The sequence below is a fragment of the Capricornis sumatraensis genome, chromosome 2 (genome assembly GCF_032405125.1).
Source record: "Capricornis sumatraensis isolate serow.1 chromosome 2, serow.2, whole genome shotgun sequence".
In the NCBI taxonomy this organism is placed as follows: Eukaryota; Metazoa; Chordata; class Mammalia; order Artiodactyla; family Bovidae; genus Capricornis; species Capricornis sumatraensis.
Genome location: NC_091070.1, coordinates 64,622,697 through 64,642,000, shown reverse-complemented (window position 1 = coordinate 64,642,000; position 19,304 = coordinate 64,622,697). Strand labels below are relative to the sequence as shown.

The window sequence follows — 19,304 nt, the reverse complement described above, 5'->3', positions numbered from 1 at the left end:
AAGTCCAGGACCCCCGAGCAGAGAATGACTCTCTGAAATTAGTACCTGTGTTTGTTAGCTGTATGTCCTTGGGAAGGTCCCTGAGCCTCAAATTCCTCATTTAGAAAATGGGGATAATAATAGAATCATTGTGAGGATTGAATGAGCTAATCTGTGTAATGTTCTTAACAGTGTTCTTTTCACTCAGAAAATACTCATAATGATGATTAATGCCATTATTACTACTACTATTAATCTATTCAGATTCTGTGTTCTTTGTGGGTGAACTTGGGTACCCCTTCTTGCATGGAGTATTCCCTGACTGCTCCACCTGGAGCTCCACTTGCTTTCCCCTGGAACACCAGGGCTTCTCCTGTTCATCTCATTAGTTCAATGCATATGCTATATGATATCCAGGGAGTGCAGATCTTACTGACTCAGCTAAATGATCACCTTACTGAGGGTAGGACTTTGTTCCCCAGAACAGTGCCCTGCACATTACTGTACTCAGAACATGAGCTGTGGCTTGATTTTAGTTTGGTGTCTATGCCACAGGAGCAGTCATAACCCTGGGGAAAGCACAGAAGTTCCGGTTCAACCACCCTGCAGAGGCCGCCATCCTTCGGCAGAGGAGGCAGGTGAGCACATGGCGTTCTCCACGTGGCTGTTGACCTCCCTGCTTCGCCCTTCTGGTGGGGGAGCCGAGCTACGTCTGTATCTGTTGGGATAGGGGTGATGAGGCTTCCTTCCTTATCCACAGGTCGGAGAGGCTCTTGGCGGCAGTCGCTCTCTGGAGTGGCTGGACTTGGGTGGAGATGTCGCTGCCTCCCAGATGTGTCTCTGCCCTTTGCTTTGGAAGGAAAGGTGAGAGAGAGTTGCTCGTTCTACTGTGGAGCCTATTGGTTTTGCTTTTAATTCATTACAACATGGAGCAGGGAAGAATTGAGTGTAGCAGCCAAGCTGGGAATGAAGCCTGGCCTGAACCACCTTGGGTGAGTGGTCTGAGGATGGTGAGCTAGCTGCTCAGCCAGTGGGTGGCAGGCAAGTGGTCATGGTCCTCATTCATTTCCCCTTGGATGTCACACTTCCTTCATCACTGAGAGAGGTGTGTACTAATATCACTTGATGTTTCCTGTGGCCACCTTCTCTGTCCACAAGATTTACATGTGATGTGACTGTGGATATCTGTTGCTGCTTTCAGACCTGCCTCCCATGGATCCCACTGAATTCTGGCCTGCCTGTGTGTGAGCTCACATATGTGTCAGTTAACTTCCAGGACCAGCTTCCTCTGAGTTTTTTAAGTTATTGTAGGATTGAGAAGCCTCTTTCCCTCATAAGCAAGGGTTCAGGAACTCTAGGAACAACATGAAACTATCTTGGGCTCCTGCCCTCATCTACCTGCTTTGCCTGCCTTGAGACTGTGGAGTATGGAGTCAGTTTTCTATGTGATTCGTAGCAACTGCTTTTCTTCTTCACAGTTGTCCTTTGTCCACTTCTGTGAAGGAGCTGCCTCTCAGATCGAGATGCCCTGTGGGTTGGATACTGGGAGCAGTGGTATCCTTCCATTCTGAAAGCCACCAGTGTCTTGTACCTTGGGGACTTCCTGTAGCAAATGTCAGCAGGGAACCTAGTGTCTGTGAGGCCCTGGTGCGGGGGGGTTGTCCCACACCATGAACTCAGGGTGCCTGGGAGGGTTCTGACAGCCCCCGGGCTCCTGCTGCTCTCTCCTCAGGCCAGGAGTGGTGATGGAAGCTGAGGAGAGTCTTGGGTCAGACCTTGATGGCCAGATGAGGGTGAGGACAGGAGTGCCCTGAGCCCAGGAGCACGAGCAGCAGGCAGGCGCTCCCGGGAGGGCTGCTGAGGCCTGGAGGACAGTGATCCCGGCCTCAGGGAGGGTGGCCAGTGTAGGGCTACTGGGGGCCCTGAGGAGCGGCACAGAGTGGAGCGCATCAAGACCAAGGTGAGCTCAGGGCTGAAGCCAGGGCTCTTGTTTTGTCAGAATGACCTCCCTTTTTGTAGTGAAGTCATGAAAGGGGGCCTTATCATAGGTGAGTTCTGTTGGGAAGACACACTGAGGCTGTGTTTCCCCCAGAGTCCAGAAGTTTACAGGAAATGACTCTGCAACTTACTATTTTTTTAATTAAAATTATTTATTTATTTAGGCTGTGCTGGGTCTTCGTTGCCGCGTGGGCTTTTCTCTGGTGGTGAGTGGGGGCTACTCTCTAGTTGAGGTGCTTGGGCTTCTCCCTGTGGTGGCTTCTCTTGTTGGGGATCATGGGCTGTAGGGTGCGTGGGCTTCAGTAGCTGCAGCGTGGAGGCTCAGAAGTTGCAGCTCCCAGGCTGCAAAGCACAGGCTCAGTAGTTGTGGTGCATGGGCTGAGTTGTTCTGCATCTTTTGGGATCTTCCAGATCAGTGATAGAAATCTCCTGCATTGACTTCTTTACCACGGAGCCACCAGGGGAGCCCTGGCTTTGCAACTTAAAGAGCCACAGATGCTTGAGGAGATATTGGCATTGGGTAAAGTAGCCTTACCTCCTGGCTCTACAACAGAAAGCTGTGTGATCTTAGGCAAGCTAAGTCTCTGAGCCTGTTTGCTCACCTCTAAGTAAGGGTGCTACCGTCTCTCTCCCAGGGGTCCTTGTGATACAGGCTGAAGGAGCGGGTGCACATGGAATGCTCTGCCCAGTGCCCAACACGCCACAGCCCTGCTGCCCTGGAAGGTGGCCTCCCTTTTGCTTTCCTGTCCTTGTATCTTGCCCTAGCAGACCCATTCACCCCAGAAAAACACTGGTCTTCTGTCTTTTTGAAGTCTTCTCAGGCTCTCTACCCCCATGGGCATGGACATGACCTTTCAGCAGCACCAAGAATGACCCCTTTCATTAGAGGACAGAGGGCGACTAGAGAAGTAGGCCTCTCCCCTTTGCTGCCTCCGATCTTTAGCTCCAGCCCTGGGAGCCTTTGGGCTGGGTGGTCCTACCCAGTTGCCATCACCCGCAGGCATGCGCCAGCAGTGGGTGGGGTGGGCTCAAGCCTGTGATCTGCTAGACGGGCTGGAGAGACCGTGAGCATGAGGGGCCCAGCACATTGTCAGCAGGGCTCCCCATCTGGGCGTGTGTCTCCATGAGGGTCTCTCATTTGCTCTTGGGTGGTATAGGCTCCGACGCCTCCTTGTGTCCCAGGTTTCGTTTCCGTCCCCTCTCTCTGGTGGGGTGCTTCTCTGCTGGGAGCCTGAAAAGCTAGCGCTGACTCTAGAGCAAGGGAGGTTGGCCCGTTGGCAGTTATCTGGACCTGAGAGCAGTTTGTCCTTGAAAACTCTTTGTCATCCGTGTTCTTAGCATTGTCCCATTTGGAATTGGGGAACTTAGCCTTAAGTGCCTAGAACCCAGGGACACTGTTGCTGCTGCCACTGTCACTGCCTCCTCTGCAAGTGGGTGCCTCTGCGTTTCTGCTGCAGAAGCCTCCAGAGCTGAGCAGCCAGAGGGCCTGATGGAGTCCTGGCAGTAGCTGGAGGTGCTAGGGTCCCCCAGGGTGAAGGGTACCATCTGAGAGGGACAGAGGTCTTCAACTGCAGGTAACTGAAGACTGGTCCTTGGTCATCTACCCAGCATGGAGCATTAGGCCAGCATGTTCTTTTTCACTTGCTTTCTGGGAACTTGACAACGTGCTCAGCACAGGAGCCGTTTTTAGTCTGATGGTGTGTGACTCCTCAGGTGAACGTGCAGGGTCTGTGGGGATTCTTCCAGACTGCCTCTCCTTGCAGGCCTACTGCCACTGTTGGGTCTGCAGAAGCTGATGGCTAGCTGCAGCTTTCCCCGGGGGAGGATAAAGGAGCTGTCTTCTAGGGAGAAGCTGATTGTACTGGGTTGGAGAAAAAGTTTGTTCAGGTTTCCATAACAGCTTGCGAAAAGCCCAAATAAACTTTTTGGTCAACCCAATAAATCTGAGAGTCAGGAAGGAAACTGAGTACTCTCAGGGAATTCAGAATAAAGGTCTCCTCCCTGTCTCTTGTAATTGATGGTCTGGATCTTTGTTGGGTATGTCTTAAGACCCTCTGATGGGTTCAGGTTTGTAATTCATCCATGTCCGTGGTCAGATATAATTTGGAGCTGTGATGCAGGTATGATACATACAAGTCTATGTGTAAAATGTTTTTCATCAACTGTTTTTTCTATTTGTGTGGTGCTCACTGGCTTTTTATTCTATTTGCTAGCCTCTGCCATACATGTTTTCTGTACACTCCACTGTGTGTGTTTGGCCTTTTGATCCCAGCAGCAGCACCCGTCTTCCCCAGAGCACCTGGTGCAGGTCCCTGGACCCACTGCAGTTTGAGCCCCACACAGCCTCCTTTCCACAGAGGAGCCTGCCACTGTGTCCATTCCCACCCACGCCCCTGTGCTTGTATTCACTCTCCCACCCATCCATCCTTCACTGTCCTCCTCAGGTTACAGTAAGACATCTTAATTTCTTCTAAGTCAAAAGCAGCTGGATTGTGTTTTACGCTTTGCTGCAGCTATTCAGCTCTGCCAGCAAGGCACAGAAACCCCCTAGACAATACATAGACCTCAGGTGTGGTTGGGTTCCAGTAACTGGATCACAAGAACAGGCTGTGGACCATGTGGCCCATAGGCTGTAGTTTTCGAATCTCTGCTTTCATTCTTCTCTACAAGGTGGTAAATTTCCTAAGTGGAGTGGACTCCTCAGAGCGCATTGCTCAGCCAGTTTGCCATCCGCTTCTGGTGTCAAGTCACTGAGTGAGTTTCCAAGCCTGAGAGCCATGGGCTCCTGGGGCTGGAATGAGGGCCGAGGGTAGGCTAAGCACAGCCAGATCCAGCTTATGTGTCAGCTTCCAGCAAACACTGAACCTTCCTGGATGCTTCCCCTCTCACCTCAGAGCAGAGCCCCATGCATTTGGCTCTTTTAGAAACCTTAATGACAGGAATGGAGAGGCCCTGAAGAAACAGCATGGGAGGCCCATGCATAGAAGGCATGTGAGACCAAGGGAGAAGTTAGCATGAGGGGAGAAGCTGTCAGTCTTCGGAGGAAGGCTCTGACTCGTCCATGGTCCTGCAGGAACCTGGTGGCAGAGTAAAGCATGACTGAGTCTAGAATTTTCTTTTTCTTCTTTTGGTAGAGGTGCTGGGGAATGAATTTGAGTCCTTGTACAAGCCAATAGAACCTTTGAAAATTTTGTATTATTGGAAAATTCAGCTGTACTACAAATGATTGACTCATGGCTAAATCATGTTTTATTTATATCCCCAACATGTTCCCAGTGCCTCCCCACTGGATCTAAACACATCTTGGACAGTTTCACCAGTAAACACATCAGCAGGTGTCTCTGAGAGGTGAGGCTGAGCCTAAAGGTCTTGAACCCTCTTGCAGGGCTCGCTCCCCGAGACCAGCCCTCCCCCGGGGCCCCTGGGGCACATGCAGGTCGGTGTGCGTCTGAGTTCCCTCTCCTCCCACTACTAGATTGAGAGGTGCAGTCGTGGGCTCTGAACGTGGATGAGAAGTTCCGTTCCCACCATGTTCCCAGAACTTCTGCTCTACTCTCATTATGCCACATTTTCAGCAGATACCTTTTTATTCTCTTCTTCTTTTTTTTTTTTAATGACAGGGTTTCTTTATTTAGCTAAAAATTAAAAAAAAAAAAAAAAACAAACCCAACCACTTTACTTTGCTGTTTTCCCTAACCAAAATGAACCTGTGTTTCTGCTGAGCCCGCAGCCTAGGAATCTGCTAGCCTCAGGACTGCTCTCCCCTCCCGCACTGTGACATCACCAGCTGCCTGTGACACCGTGCCGGTGCGTCCCAAGCTGTCAGGAGTCCGGAGCCCTCTGCACCCTGTCCAAGGCAGGGTTCCCTGGGAGGGGCTGAGGCCACTGTGGTTTGTACTGAGCTGTGTTTGCGTTTCCCCCGGGTGACCCGGCCCCTGTGACAGGAGAGCGCTGGGAGAGCAGAGTAATAAGGACCACTGGCCACTGAGGGCTGGAGAGACGCCCTGCAGGACCCAGATTCCGCAGCAGCAGCAGCAGCACCTCGTGGGGGATGTGAGGCAGCAGATCCTAGTGGGACAGATTAGAGCCAAACAGGAAGTGGAGCCGAAACAGCTGCACACTGGCCTGCGGGTTGAAGACGGTAGGAGCCTGCTTGCCATTCCCATCTCTCTGTGCGCCCCCCCCCCCCCCCCCGCCCTGCCTTCTGTATTCTTTCCTTTGTTTTCTTTGTGATATGATGGAATCTATGGTATTAGGGGTTCTCTCCCCTCTTTTAGAGACCAGAGGCTCTTACAAGGGGCTAAAAGCAAGAGTAAGGAAACAGCCTCATTTTGGCCCCTCATCGGGGTGATGGTTCTCCTGCCTGCTCCTTCATGTGCACACATTTGCCCAGGCTCTGCTACTGGCCCGTGTGTGTGCCTATTGCCCTGCTGAGGCCAGGGGCTACATCTCCTTGCCGTGTGGTCAGGGGGGCCGTCACTCTTGCCCCAGAGGGCCTTATGGCCCTCATCCCGCCCTGTCAACCTGGCCAGCTCTTCACTCTGCGCAGGTACAGCTGTGGCCAGAGGTGCCTGAGTCCAGGGAGGGAGGGAGGGCTGACCTTCTCTTGGGGTGTTTTTGGTTTGCAGACCAGCTCAGAGGAGAGACCTGGCTGGCCAACTTGCGGCAGCAGCCGCAGCAAGACCACGCAGCAGAGAAAGAACTTGAGGCTGCAGTGCCTTCTCATTCGTGGTGCCAGACAGACCCCAAGACTCAGCCGTACCCGCAGGTCCGAAGCCAGAGCAACGTGGTGCACCTGCAGTTCCTGCGGAGACAAGAGCGGAACATCCGGCAGAGAAGAGCCTCATTCAAGCTGGAGAAGGTCATCAAGAAGCAGAGGCTGCTGGAGGCCCACAGGGGACCGGAGCAGCTCAGGGCACTGTGCTGGCTCCAGGATGACCGCCTCCGGAGGACCCCCTTCCCAGCCCTCTGCCCCGGTGCCCTGATCCCAGGGCCTCATCGTAGAAGCAGGTTGACAAGCTGCAGTTCTCTGCGCCTCCGAAGGCCCTGCAGCTGGCACTCAGCCCAGCTGCGCAGGTATAGCCCACGGAGGCCGCCTGGAGGCACTGGCTGAGGTTGACAGCCCCTTCCCAGGGCTTCAGTTTCTTCCACCTGTGAAACGGAAAGATGTGTCTGCTCTTCTCTTGCTCATCGCTTTCTCTCTCTTCTGACCACTCTCCTTTCTCTATAGTTGGACTCTTCTAAGACTGCCCCTGCCGCACTTTGAGCGGCAGCTCTTGCTTCTTTGGTGACATCTCCTGAGGGAGAATCTCAGCCTCGTCTTCCCTGTGCTCCAGACCGTGGCTGTCCACGTATGCCTCCTTGTGTAGCTGCTGCCCCAACCGCAGTCTGTTCCCGCACCATTCTCCCTTCCCGTCCCACCCGCCCAGCAGCTCCAGTCAGCGGCTCAGCCCCCACCATATTAAGCATGCGGAGCACTGTCTCTCTGACTTCTGGTTCAGTTTGGGCTCCTCATTTTTTTCTCCTTCACTCCTCATGTTCAGCCAAGGCGAGGATATGCTGTCTCCCCGACTGCTTGGAACAGAGGGCTGTGTCCACCTCTTCATATGCTCTGGGCCTAGCACAGGGCCTCGCCCATAGTAGGTGCAGTTAATGTAAGTGTTATGTTTGCTCACCGATCACTCATAGTCTTCAGACTGTGTGAAACATTTCCAACACACAAGGTGGGAAGAATCATGTACCTGTCACCCAGAGCAGGTGTCACGATTTGCTTTGTCTCCCCTCCTTCATTTTGCTGATGAAGTATTTTAGAACAACTCCTATACAGCATGTCATTCCAGTCCTACAGCAAATATATACAGTTCTGAAAAATAAGGGCTTTCCTTGTAACCATATTGTCATCACACCCAACAAAATTAAAATAATAAGTATAATAAAAAACCTAGGCCATATTCAAATTTCTCTAGTTGCCTCAAAATATATATTTATAGTTAAGATCCAGTAGGATATACACACTGCATGTGGTTATTATATCCTTCAAGTTTCTTTTAATCATCCTTTTTTGCTTCTTAATAATTTGTTCATATCATTAATTTGTTAAAGTGGGTCAGTTCTATACGATGTGCTTCTTTATAGACTTGTTTGTTTGGGTCCTTGTAGAGCCGTTTAAGTTATTCTTCAGTTCCTCATGTTGGAAGATTTCCCTAAAGGCGGGATTCGATTCAGATTCCGTCCAACCTTTTTATAAGTAAAGAAAATGAGGAACACAGTGTACCCGGGGTGCTTTAAGAGCCAGGGCTCTAGTCTGCAGTTGTCTTGTGTGCCTGTAGAGCTTTCCTCTGACCCTAAAGGCCATGAAATGAAGTGACAGTTGCTCAGTTGTATCTGACTCTTTGCATCCCCATGGACTATACAGTCCATGGAATTCTCCGGGCCAGAATATTGGAGTGGGCAGCCATTCCCTTCTCCAGGGGATCTTCCCAACCCAGGGATCGAACCCAGGTCTCTCACATTGCTTGAAGATTCTTTACCAGCTGGGCAACAAGGGAAGCCCAAGAATACTGAAATGGCTAGCCATACTGGAGTCGGTAGCCGTTCCCTTCTCTGGTGGATCTTCCCAACTCAGGAATCGAACCGGGGTCCCCTGCATTGCAGGCAGATTCTTTACCAACTGAGCTATCAGGGAAGCTCACAAGACCTTAGGGACCTAGTTTTAATGATTTTATTTATTTATTTTTGCCTGTGCTGGGTCTTCACTGTTGCATGTGCTTTTCTCTAGTTGCAGCAAGTGGGGGCTCCTCTCTGGTTGTAGTGCATGGGCTTCTTGTCGTGGCGGCGTCTCTTCTTGTGGAGCATGGGCTCTAGGGCATACAGGCTTTAGGAGATGCGGCATGTGGGCTCAGTGGTTGTGGCTCTCAGGCCCTAGAGCACACCCTCAGCGGTGGCTCAGGGGCTTAGTTGCTCCACACCATGTGGGATCTTCCAGGACCAGGGATTGAACCTGTGTCTCCTACATTGGCAGGCAGATTCTTTACCACTGAACCACCAAGGAAGCCCTGGCCTAGATTTAAATCTGTTTCAGAGCAAACTGAGGAGGACTTTATATTCCCTTTGTCAGGAGGAAGTAGGGACCTCTGACTTCTGAGATGGCTTTCCTTGTCTCCACAGTGTTTTCGTGAATCAGGATCCCTCCACCACGTTACCACCTATGCCTGACCCTACTGAGCAATTATCAGAAGAGTATCTGCCCCTGGCTGCTTCTTACCCCTCAAGGATAGAGCATCTCATCCAGCATGCCCTCCATTCCTCAGGCGAGGGGCAGTTTGGCACAGCCAGGAAGGCCCTGGCCTGGAAGGGAGCCTCACACCTGGGCATGTGCCTCACCGAGAGCTCCGAGTCGGCCAGTGTCCAGGAAGTGGAGAGAATGGGTAAGCAGCCCCGTCAGATGGTGGCCCAGAGTTTAGTATCTCTGGGGCAGTCAGCTCACAAGTGAAAGCCATGGGATAAGCTGAAGGTCCTTACCCCTTCCACTCAGACCAGGAGGGCTAAGGCCATGCACCAGCAGGGTGGTGAACAAAAGGGAACCTTGGGCCCACGAGGTTGTTGAGGGAGCCAGTTGCAGTTCCTCACATCTTCATGGATCCAGATAGACATTTGGGCATGGAAAGGCAGCCAAGACTTTCTGGGCAGGATTCATACCACTGTCTCCAAGCGAGGCATCGAAAAGACAGCAGAGGGTCCTGGCAGCTAGGGTTGAAAAGTCCTCTTGTTTGTCTCATGGCAGCCTTTTGAAGAGGCAGCACAGAGTGGGGGACCCAGACACCATGGCCTCACACACTGCAGCCCCGTAGAGGCTCTTGCAAGAGAAAAAGGTGATGTATCTGACACAAATAGCGGTTACTCAGTTGGTTCTCTCTCCTGTGCCTGTGCCAAAGCCCTGCCAGCGCCGCTGGAGCTGGAGGAGACCCAGGGGAAGGAGCGGGACCTCCCAGAGCCAGACAACTCTGAAAGTGACGACAGCCAAATATCTGAGGACTCACTGGCCGAGAAGGGGCCCAGAAACCCACGGGACAGCCCAGGACACAGTTACCTCACCAGCGGCTGTGGCCACAGCCAGGCCAGAGCACGAGCCTCTGGGAGGGGCTTCACCACATCCTCAGGCAGTCGACCATTCACCTTGGCTCACAGGAGTGTTTCCCTAGACAGCCTGATCGATGCTGAAGAAGAACCGGGGGACCATTGGCAAGGAAAGCCTTTCTTTGGTTCAACTGATGAGATGCCCACGGAGACTTTCTGGCGCCTGCAGAGCCCCATTCTGCCTGCAGGGGGCCAGGAGGCAGTATGCAGGCTTGGTTCCATCAGTCACAGAAGAGCCCCAAGGCTAGATGGCATCTTGCCAGTGAGCAGTTCATTTTACCTGGAACCCCAGCCGCAGCAGCCCTGTGAGCAGCCTGAGGTGGCGGTGGCGGGAAGCCCCACAGAACCGGCCACCATGCTCCAAGACGTGCAGCCTTCCAGAGGGAGCCCTCTGGTGTCCATGGATTCCTGGTTCTCCTGTGACTCCAAGATCAATCCCAGCAGCCCCCAACATTCTTTATGTCCAAGTCCCGACATCCAGGAGGTTCAGTGCTGCGGTTGGGAAAGGCCTGGATACTGGCTCAATACAGAAGAACTCAAGTCACCAGGTACAGAAACCATCTTGCCTTTCAGCTCCACACTGCCTCCGGCCAGCACTGAGCTGCCTTGCAGCATTAGAAGTGTGTATACAGACCCTGTTTCTGGGTCTGTGTCCCTCTGCGACCCTTGCAGCCTTCTTCACCCAGGAGCTGAGGGTACCTTTCAAGCCAGTGGGGTCCCTGACACGGCCCAGCAAGGCGTCTCTGAAGCATCCAACTCTAGTGTGTCCAGCTTGTTGGCTGCCTCTGCCAGCTCATTTACTTATGTTGGCAGCGCCTGTGAGAGAGACTGGGCTGCCCTCCAGCAAAAGTACCTCCTTGAACTGTCTCATCCTGTTTTGGAGGCCACGGGAGCCCCCAGGCCAGTTTCCCCCTCCCTTAAGGAAAACTCTGATTTTCCCATTCAAGCTTCCGGCAGGGGAGGAGATACTATATTGCCAGTTGGTCCTGGGGCATCTAGCAGCCCAGATTTCAACAATGTTCCAACCCATCTGTCCAAAATTAGGCGTTTGAGAGCAGAGAAAGAACAGGACAGTCTGAATGTCAAGGTAGAAGGTACTTCAGATTTCTTTACAACTAGTGAGAAAGAGGCAAGTCATAGTGGAACTTACTCAGCAGATGTAGAATCGGTGACTTCTGGACCTACAAATGCACAGGTCTCTGCAGCAGAAAACAAGATGGCGTACCCCGTGACGGCAGCGCGGGGAGTCAAAAAGAGCAGCTTGGAGGAGTCCTCTCAGAGCAGCAAGAAACCTGGACTCATGACGTCCTCTGATGAGTGTTTCATCCTGAAGAAACCTTGTCACCATATTGTCACCATAGCCACCAAAGACCCCCATTGCCCCCGAGGCGGGGCTCCTTTGAGGAAGAAGAGAGCAGGCCCAGAGAGGCAATTAGGTCAGAACAGCCACTGCCCCCCGCAGGAAGAGAAGACAGACTCCCAGGAGAGCTCCATGGAAGCGGGCGGAAGACGCAGCAGGCCTTCCTGCCCCTTTCCGTCTGGTCCAGAGCTATACCTTCACTCTGCTCCCTGGAATCCACTTCCATCTTCCCTGCAGCCACCTCCCTTGGAAACATTCTATGTGACCAAAAGCCGAGATGCCCTGACAGAAACTGCCTTGGAAATTCCAGCTTGCAGAGAAGCAAGGGTGCCCTCCCCACCCCTCAGGGAAGCCTGGGGCTTTGGACATGAGCACCAGGTCCTCCAAAGTGTGTATGTGGAGAATAAGTTGCCAGTACAATTACAAAACCAGAATTCCAAGATTGTATCATCTCAGCAGGTCGCAGCCGAGAGGCCAGTTGATTTGAACACCAAGGAAGTTTGCAGAGAAAAAGGAAAATGCTTTGGAAAGGTTAAAGAAACAAGCCATAATTCGGTTTATTTTTTTGTCACTCAGAATGGACACTTTTTCCCATCTACCAGCATAAAAGTATGTAAATTTGAAAATCAAGTTGGAATTTTAAATAGACACAGTCTTCCGACGCTCGGGCAGGGAGCAAAGGCTCCTGTACAGTCCCACTGCAGTGTCTCCTCAAACAGTTCTGGGTCGGGGAAGCCTCTGCTTGCGAGTGAATCTGAGACGGGTGAGGAAGAAGGGCAGGGGCAGAACACAGTCCTCACACAGGCCCAGGCCTTTGACGCAAAGAGACACTTTCCTTCCAGGGTTAGGTCTGATTTCACCTGTAAAACCATCTATTTAGCCCCTGACAAGGACAAGCCACAGGGTGCCGCTCTTCCTTTAAAGTCTAGATCAGTGTGTTGTAAGGTAAGCAGCCCAGAGACCCTGGCCCTGGGTGAGAGTCCAGCCCATAAGGAGGAACGGAGGAACGAAACTGGCCTTCTTGGAAAAGCACCCCATTCCAGAGACGGCTCAGAAGAGTTTAAGCTTTCACAGGCTGAGTCCACATATGAACAATTCCAGTCAGTTACATGCTGTCAGGAAAGAAACCTCAGCAAATGCAAAGTCCCTGGAAAAGTGCTTAAAGCAAATCCCAAAGAACCACCTGGAAAGACATGGGGTGAGAGAGTTAATAATGCCGATGAGATGGCTAGGCTAATTAGGAGTGTGATGCAGCTGGAGAATGGCATCTCAGAAATTGAATCCAAACAGGGTAAGCAGCTGCACGCTTCCCACCCAACAGGAGTCAGCAAGGAATTCATCTTCCAGTACCAACAGGACCAGGAGACGGCTGACAGCATGCTGAGGACAGGCAGCTTTGGAAACCACCCACCCTTCAAGGATCAGCTGACTTCTCCCAAACGGACAGACGATGTTATCTGTAGGGCTGATGAAGCTGGGGAAGTGGAGGTGAATGGTAGCGCTGATCCCCAGGGACCTGGCAGCAGATTTGTGAAAGGGCACACCTACCTAGCTGTGCTAGACACACCTGCCAAGGACTCTGGTGGTTATTTAGGGGTGTGCACAGTTTGCAGAGAATGCACCAATGCCTCTGCTCACCCAAGGATGAAAGCGTCAGCTGGAGCTCTGCCATTGCAGCCCAGGCCCGAGGGGGCTTCTGAGGAGGGCAAGGTGGTGAGTGCAGTGTGCCTCAGACGCCAGCCCCGCAGCTTGGGAAGTCTGGAGGAGCTGGAGACCGGGGACGGTGTTCAAGAAAGCCATCCTGCCAAGTGCATCCATAAGCAAGAGGAGCCCGCAGTTCGAGGCAGAGTGGAAGAAATGGCTGCTCAAAGAGGGAGCCCAGAGGAGAGAAACACAGTCTCAGCCACTCAGAGACTCCCTGGCCTGTGCCACCATTGTGTGCACACATCGTTCAGCCACAAGACTGGCCTGTTACCAAGCCAGCCGGACTCCTGTATGGCTCCTCACCAAGACCTGAGTCATACCTTGCCCTTGAATTCAACAAGGCTGCCAAGAAGCGATCTCTCTGCACCTAATACTCTAGGCATTTCTTCTGTTGACTGTGTGTTGGATCCTACCATGCTGGAAATGCCCACCAGTCCCTTGGCAGCTGGAGTGGAGCAGCAGGACCAGAGTGGGGCATCTGGATGCCATAGCCTGCAGGGAGGCAGCAGACAGTGCTCCTCTGTGCTGCACTCTGCCCGGCCTGGGTCTGTGCCATCCGTGGCCATGGGACCTCATGGTCAATCCAGTGCACCAGGGAGCATTCCCCTGGGTGCAGAGGGCAAGAGGTCAGCAAGCACTGGTCCCCAAGACCAGGGAGGGCACCTTAGAAGCAGCTCGATGGGCCCGGGTAGCAGGGTAGGTTCTCCTTCTAGAGCCAAGGCAGCTGAACCAAGAGGACCAGACAGAGCCGGTGCCCTGAATGGGGCCTTTAGCCTGCTTGAGAGGAGGGTTGGCAGCCCCTTGGAAGAAGGAGACAGCCAAGGCAGAGAGGTAAGGCAGGAGGCCGAGGACCTCAGTCCTGCTGGTGGGGCTTTCTCAGCGCCTATGTCCCCACCAGTGGTGCCTCAGTCGGAGCCCTCTGCTCAGCCACCCACAAGCCTGGCTGTTTTGGAGGAGACGGGACAGGCAAAGACTCAGGGGAAGCAGCTTTACAACGTGGTGGCTGGGGCCACAGTCCTGCCTTCCAGCAAGACTTTATTAGAACCTGAATGTTCTTCAGGGGCCCCCGGCAGGCTGCAGTGTCCTCAAATGGGCCAGTCAGTGGCCAACAGAATCACAAATGAGGCTGAAGCACGGAATCACATGGCATCTCTCTCCGTTGAACCAGGACACCTATCAGTTGACAAGAGGACAACTGTCCTTCAGGCCATACCCCCCTCTGCAGACAGGTTCCACTCTCTGCCCAGCACTGACGCTGACATGGGGCCGCAGTGTCCCTCACAGACTCGCTCCCACACCAACCCTGCTCCAGGTGGGAGCCATTGCACCGGAAAGCCGGAGCGTTTCCTGGGAGCAGGTGAGCAATCTGTGTGTCACACAAGCTCTTCTGAAATCACAGAGAAAAGCAAAGAAGCAACCAGAGCGCCTCCCTCTGCTGATGCTCTGGGCTCAGATGGTCTTCCTTCTTCAACAGCCTCCAGGGAGGAGGACAGGAGGGTGATGACAGGTGAAGTAGAGGCTGCCTCACTTTCTCAGGCCCCTTTTGAGGATTCTGGACAGATCGCACAGGGGAGAGAGGTGTTGGCTGCGGCCGAGGGCATGCTCCCTGGCCATCAGGAGAGCAGCCCAGCCCACCAAGAACCTGGGACTCTGGCCTGCACATGGGGAGGAGGTTCAGGTAACTTCCAAGCCATTGCACAGAGAGGAAGAACAACCTGTTTTGAAAGTCACCTTGTGATCTCTGTTGTTCAGAACTCAACCAGCCTCTCAGAGCCTAACCAAGACCAGGGCCAATGCCTCAAGGCTTCCACCAGCTTAGAAGAAGGGAGAGCGAGCCCCAAACGGGGTACTCTCCTGCCTGGAGCCCTGAGGGGGCTTGGACCAGAAGCTCCCTCACAGCCACATGTGAAGCAGGAAGGGAGTGTTGGCTCTGGGCCAGCGGAAGCCTGCAGGGCCAGCATGGAAGGTCCCAGGCCAGCTCTGTTGCCGGATCAGAGCCCCAGGGGAGTCAGAGAGGAGGCCCTGAGCAGATGCCCACGGGAAGACTCGGGTTTTGGTGTCTCCTCATGGAGCCCTGGTGGCAGCAAGACCCTTGGCCTATCCCAGGGCCAGGAAGAGAGTAGATCTGGTCCTTGCTGGCAGCCGTGCAGCCCTCAACCTGTTGTTTGGGGTGCCCATTCCTCCCCTCCCTCCACCTCACTATGTTACAGAGATGGTGACCTGGGCAGGGGGGCTTCCATGGCCCCTCTACACCCTTACCACCCTTCCAGGGTCCCCTCCAGGGCCTGGGGAATGGAGAGAAGAGAGGGCCGTAGCAGGGAATCTGGCGTGCTGTCGGCTCATGGCCTTGAGCCCAAAGGCATTAATGTAGAGCTGGGGCCAGCAGACAGCAGCACCCCGGAGGCCTCTGCCACTGCAGTCCTGCCTCTGACTGGGGGCTGCAGCTCCCCTGCTGGCCCCAACATGAAGACGAGCCCCCTCAGCCACTCGCTCACTGATGGGAGCTCCAGGTCAGTAGGGGATCCTGAGAAGAAGGCTGCTGAGAAGAAAGTCCAAGCCGAGCTTGAGGCTCTCCCTTTCCCCGAGGGCAAGTGCTCTGAGACACCCGGGAGGGTGCAGGACAGCTCTGGGGGGGGCCAGGGTGCGAAGGGCTCTCAACCCAAGCCAGCAGCAGCAGAGGGACCACACACCCTGAATTTAAGTGAACGGTGTGTTGAGAGTGAGCTGCCAGAGGGACTACAACAGGGATGTTTGGGAAATGACATCAGATGCCTTGCAGAAGAGCCGCAACTTCCCCCAGGGTCCAGGGATCATGGTGGCTTGCATCCCCAAGCCAAACTCATAACAGAGTTAAAGTATATCTCCAGATCCCAGGTTGACAGTCTATGGGAGGAGGAAGAGCAACAGAGAGACCAGGCTGCAGGTGGCCGTGAAGACCTTGCGGGGGTCAGGAGTCCGCCACATGCTGATGAAGGCGGCTCGGACAGCTGTCAGACTAGAGGTCCAGACAGACAGGGCAGGACGGTGGCCAGGTCCCCTGTGTCCAAGATGATCTTGCCCAGCTTCGGTGACTCAGCCACTGTCTCCTTAGGCCAACGCAGAGAACACTGGGCGGCAGCTCAGGGCCCTGGGCAGCCCCCTTCTGGCGGGGAGCAGCCGGTGCCCCACCACCGGGGTTCACGTCCTATAATTGCAGTCTTCTCTGGTCACAGACACTCCAGACCACAGTTCTCTGTGGTTAGCTCTTCCCGGTCTCTTCAGGAGCTGAACCTGAGCGTGGAGCCTCCTTCCCCAACAGAGGAGGATATCGCGGAGCCCAACCGATTGTGGACCTCACGCCCCAGGGGCACTTCCTCAGGAAAATCTGTGGTGAGAACGTCTCTGAACGCTGAGGGCTGTGATCAGGAAGCCTTCTCTGACTTGGACAGTATTGCTGCTGGTCTCAGGCCCCTGCCACCCACACCCCCACCTTACTCAGCGACTTTAGGTTTCTTGAGAATGCCAACCCCCAATCTCACATCTGTCCATCCATCTGGTGCTCTGGAACAGGCCCAGTCAGGAAAGCCAGAGAGACAGGGTGGCCAAGCCAGGCCAGAGGAGCGGCACTCCACGGATGTGGGCGGAGGAGCCCTGCTCTTGTGCCCCAGTGACGTCAACCCCTGCCTCCTTCCCTGGCATCCCAAGGGGCCTACGCGCCCTGGCTGGAGGCAGCATGTGTTTGGCAGTGCAGTCAGTGTCTCCCGCCGCCCCACATCGCAGGGCCCAGCACCACCAAATGTGGCCCAGAGCAGCACGGATAGCCGCCTAGAGGACCAAAGCTCCTTGTTCCGCTCCCACCTCAGCACCTTGGCCAGCGCCCAGAGCCTGTTGAACAAACGCAGCTGCGGTGGAAATGCCCGAGGTTCACGTGAGGCCTGGGAGGTATGGGGTTCCTTGCCTGCCCTGAGGAACCCCGACATCCTGATCAGCTCTGAAGAAGCAGCCCCCTTGAAGGGTCCTGATGAGAGAGCCCAGTTCCGGGGCACCCCTGGTGAAGTGGGTTCTCTGAGGAGGGAGCCCCCTTGGGCTGAGGGAAGCGCTGCAGGTCCAGTGGATGAGATTATGCGGCTGTATCCACCCGAGGTGGGTGGTCCCATAGCTCAGTCCAGGATGGACACCTTGGAGCAAGGCACACAGACCCTGGGCTGCGGGCCCCACTGGAGCTATTCTGACTTCTCCTCTGCCCAGTCAGATCTGGCCTCCTGGGCCAGCATGCACAACCTGTCTCTGCACCTCTCACAACTCCTGCACAGCACCTCAGAGCTGTTGGGGAGTCTCTCCCAGCCAAGTGTGGCCGAAAAGGAGTGGAATGCCAAGAGGGACACCCCTTGTGAGGTGCCCCAGACCCAGATGATGGACGGCTCTACTCAGACCACCGTGGATGAGGGTATCCAGACTGACCTGGCCTCACCACCTCTCCACCTCCAGGCCCCAGAGGCCGACCCTCCAGAGGTCAATGTGATCCTTGAAGGGCTGGGCTCAGATCTCGCTAGCATGTCTCAAGGAAAGGGACATGTTCCTGGGACACTTCAGAAGAGAGAGGCAGAGGAGACAGTGTGGAAAACAGCAGGGCCCCTAGATCTTCAGGGGGAAGACACTCTTTGCAGGCCCCAGAGCGCCCCTGTACCCTCATTCCACTTCAACTTTCAGAAAGGCCCCTTTGAGCAGAACCTGCCTTCTCTGAGCCCCCAGGCTTCTCCGGATGCCCTCCTGCCTCCCAGCTCCCAGCCAGAGGAACCCACCTGCCTGGCTGTTGGCAGACCCTGCCTCAGCACGTTTTCCTCCCCAGGGCCCTGCACCCAGGCTGCGGAGTCTGTTGGGGAACTCAGGGTGCAGAAGGAGCAGGGGTCGGCCAGCACCTTGCTGGTGGACAGGGCCTCCTCCCCGATCCTCACACTTAGTGCCAGCACCCCAGGGTCAGGGATCCCCCTAAGCGCCTTGTCTCTTTCATCTCCCTCAGCTCTTTCCCTTGACAGCCGCCAGAAACTCATGTCCAGCCCAAGCCTTCCCCTTCCTGCCCCCCGGCCTCCAGTGGGTAATTTTTCTCAAACCACTGATGAGGCAGATGGCTCTCGGAGAGCAGGGGCTCCATGTGGAGAAGGCAGATGTTCCTTAGAAGAGGGTGACTGCAGGCCCTTCCCTGGGGTGAGCTCCCAGGGCAGCCCACAGCAGAGCACAAAGCTCCAGGTCTGTTTTGTGCAGCAGCCCCTGCAGCAGTGTCTGCCCAGGGCCACCGCCGGGGTGCAGAGCAGACTGTCACCCCCTCCACTGGGTAACAGGAGCCAGAGGCTGGCTGGCAGCTTTCTGCCTGAGGACGTGGCCTCAGTAGAGTGTGGCCCACTGAGCAGAAGGGGGCCAGGTGGATGGCAGAGCAGGGCGGAGAAAAGGGGTGAGCACTCAGCATCTCCCGTGGAGCTGCGGCCGGCTCTGGACGTTCCCTCTTCGTGGGGGGGCCTCCAGCGCCACAGCCCCTACCCTTTCTCTGAGTTGACTGATACCCCAGGGCTCCAGGGTTGCGTCTTGGGCCCTCCTGTGGCCTGCCAGCCTGGGGGGCTGCTGCCCCCTGGTTCCCAGATGTACATGGCTCCTGAGCCCCAGCATCATGGTCTGAGGGACCTCCCCGTGCATAACAAATTTAGCAACTTGTGTGGGCCTCAGAATAACTCTCCTGGAGGGCCAGGTACCGTGGATTCCCTGGGGACCAGATGTGATTGTAGCTCTGGAGAGCAGTCCCAGAGGCTCCCACAAGCCCCTGAGGACCAGAGCCGGGCACCTGAGTGGCCCCAGAAGGAGCAGATCCCCCTGAAAGTTGGGGCCCAGAACCTCTCCCTCAGCACAGAACTCACAGAAGCAAAACTGCACCATGGCTTCGGGGAGGCAGACGCCCTGCTGCAGGTGCTGCAGAGCGGCACGGGGGAGGCGCTCGCTGCTGAGGAGGAGGAGCTATACGCCCGGTAAGGACCCGGTCCTGGGTGGGAGGCCCGAGAAGGCTAACAGCTGGCTGTTCCCCTCTCCCTGGCTCAGCTCTGGGATTTTCTGGGGGTCAGAGAGAGAGCTTAAGATGGAGAAGGGGCTTCAGGGTCAGCGT

General features: G+C 54.8%; 1 protein-coding gene across 1 annotated transcript in view; it reads left to right on the top strand.

Annotated features, from left to right (window-relative positions):
* STARD9 (StAR related lipid transfer domain containing 9) overlaps positions 1–19,304 on the top strand; it is a 114,873-nt gene that overhangs the window by 82,880 nt on the left and 12,689 nt on the right. The window contains 7 exon segments of the mRNA XM_068992648.1: positions 535–617; positions 740–843; positions 5,922–6,132; positions 6,611–7,053; positions 9,145–9,567; positions 9,569–9,801; positions 9,804–19,170. Coding sequence (XP_068848749.1) covers positions 535–617; positions 740–843; positions 5,922–6,132; positions 6,611–7,053; positions 9,145–9,567; positions 9,569–9,801; positions 9,804–19,170 — 10,864 coding nt within the window.